This window comes from Acomys minous (genome assembly GCF_964271855.1).
Source record: "Acomys minous genome assembly, chromosome: 2".
NCBI classification, from domain to species: Eukaryota; Metazoa; Chordata; class Mammalia; order Rodentia; family Muridae; genus Acomys; species Acomys minous.
The window spans coordinates 135386112-135388177 of NC_140484.1; the positions used below are offsets into that span (position 1 = coordinate 135386112).

At 38.8% G+C, this 2066-nt stretch overlaps 1 protein-coding gene across 1 annotated transcript; it reads left to right on the forward strand.

Annotated features, from left to right (window-relative positions):
- Positions 1–586: 586 nt before the first annotated feature.
- Positions 587–1609, forward strand: LOC311580884 (olfactory receptor 52A1-like; the record flags this gene model as incomplete). The annotated part of the gene is made up of 1 exon (XM_084752707.1): positions 587–1609. Exon 1 carries the CDS (start codon positions 647–649, stop codon positions 1607–1609), a length of 963 nt encoding a protein of 320 aa, XP_084608833.1. The 5' UTR covers positions 587–646.
- Between the last annotated feature and the right edge of the window lie 457 nt (positions 1610–2066).

Genomic DNA, 2066 nt, shown 5'->3' on the forward strand with positions numbered 1-2066 from the left:
AGTCTCTTTCATAATGACAACCATCCCCCTGAGAAGCAGTGTTTTGTTCAATAATTTTATGAAATATAGACTACTTCTAAGATGATTAAAAACCTGTCCAAAAGTTCTCTCGAGGACAGATGACAATGATCAGAAAAATCTTTCCTAGAGTCAGGGTGGCTCATAGCTAATGCTCTCATGGGGTAATGGATTAGATAAAAGGAGCTCTCTTCTAGGACTACATATTCTCAGAAGAATTTCTCAGTTTGATGTGTATGAGTTGGCTACCAGAACTAAGGGAGAACAAATAGTGAAAAATTTCAAGCAAACAAGTCTGAAGTTATGACTTTATGAAGAGGCAGGACATATTCTCTCTGGTGTATTTGTATGTAAGAAGAGATAACAAATCCTGACACTTTCAGGTTTAACTATCTTCTGGTACTACAGAAGCCTTCAAGTGGGTGTTTGCTTCTGAGAACAGGACAAATACCACAGACCTTTTATGACCAACTTAGCAGATAGCTACTGGAGACTTTGATCTTTGCTGAAATTACACTGAGGTTGAATGTTAATCTGACGAAGAGTGTCATTAACTAATGATTTAAATATTTACACTTCCTTTGCAAATAATTTTTTCAGGTATCATGATCAGTGGAGAGAAGACAAGATGCTGAGCTCATTAAAGCCCAACAACATATCATATTTAAACCCAAAAACTGTAATTTTGATTGGAATTCCTGGACTAGAGCATGTACAGTTTTGGATTGGATTTCCATTCTCTGCAGTGTGCCTAGTGGCTCTCTTGGGAAATATAATTTTGTTGATCATCATCCCAGCTGAGCGTAGCTTGCACCAGCCCATGTACATCTTCCTGGCAGTGCTGGCAGCTACAGACATAGGACTCTGTGCGGCCATTGCCCCCAAAATGTTAGCTATCTTTTGGTTCAGAGCTTATTCCATGGCCTTTGATGCCTGCCTACTCCAGCTGTTCTTTATTCATACCTTGCAGGGCATGGAGTCCGGTATTCTACTGGCAATGGCTTTTGATCGCTACATTGCCATCTGTGATCCTCTGAGGCACACTTCTATCCTTACACCTTCAGTTGTAGGCCGTATGATAGTGGTGGTGGTAATTCGTGCAATAGTACTAGTAGGTCTGTTACCGATTCTAATAAAAAGACTGCATCTTTTTTATTCCATTCAAATTGCTCACTCTTACTGTGAACACATGGCTGTGGTAAAGCTTTCAGCAGATGATGTACATGTCAACAAAATATGCGGTCTTTTTGTGGGGTTTAGCATTCTGGGATTTGACATGATTTTTATCCTCATCTCATATGCACTGATTTTCCGGGCTGTTTTTCAACTTCAACAAAAGGAGGCACGGCTCAAAGCCTTTAATACCTGTACTCCTCACATTTTTGTTTTTCTAGAGTTTTATATTCTTGCCTTTTTTTCCTTTTTCAGTCACCGTTTTGGTCTTGTTGTTCCCTCAACTCACATTCTCCTGTCAACAGTCTACCTTCTCCTGCCACCTGCTCTCAACCCTATCGTTTATGGTGTAAAAAACATGGTCATTCGTAAGCGGGTGGCACAGATCTTTCTTCTGAATCGTGGGTGTCAGCAATAAGGAATCGTTGTCTGCCAGACACTTACTGCCTTGCAGAAAGGCTGTTACATGCTAGAGATGGCAAAGGTTTGCTCTGTGCTCTCTTTGGGAATTTCACATTCTTATGATGGAATGTGATTTCCACAATTACATATGGTTTGGAATAGAAAGTACTGTGAATAAAACTGATATCATGTCTCTGTCTCTGATACATTTGATCTCAAAGAAATATCTCATTGTTTCAATTATGTGTAATTTACAGGATATGTATGTAGTTCTTTGGGCGGTGGTTGTTTGGTTTTTGTTTTTGCTTTTATTTCTGCTTTTTAAAAAAAGAATATAACTAAGAACACAGTTTACTTTTTTATTTAGGGATACATTCATTTGACTATGAAACAATTCCCTGCAGGGGTGATGAAAATAATTTTTAGCTGTAGTTAATTTCTCTCAGGCATCACTTCCTAGTTTAAGGCTCTTA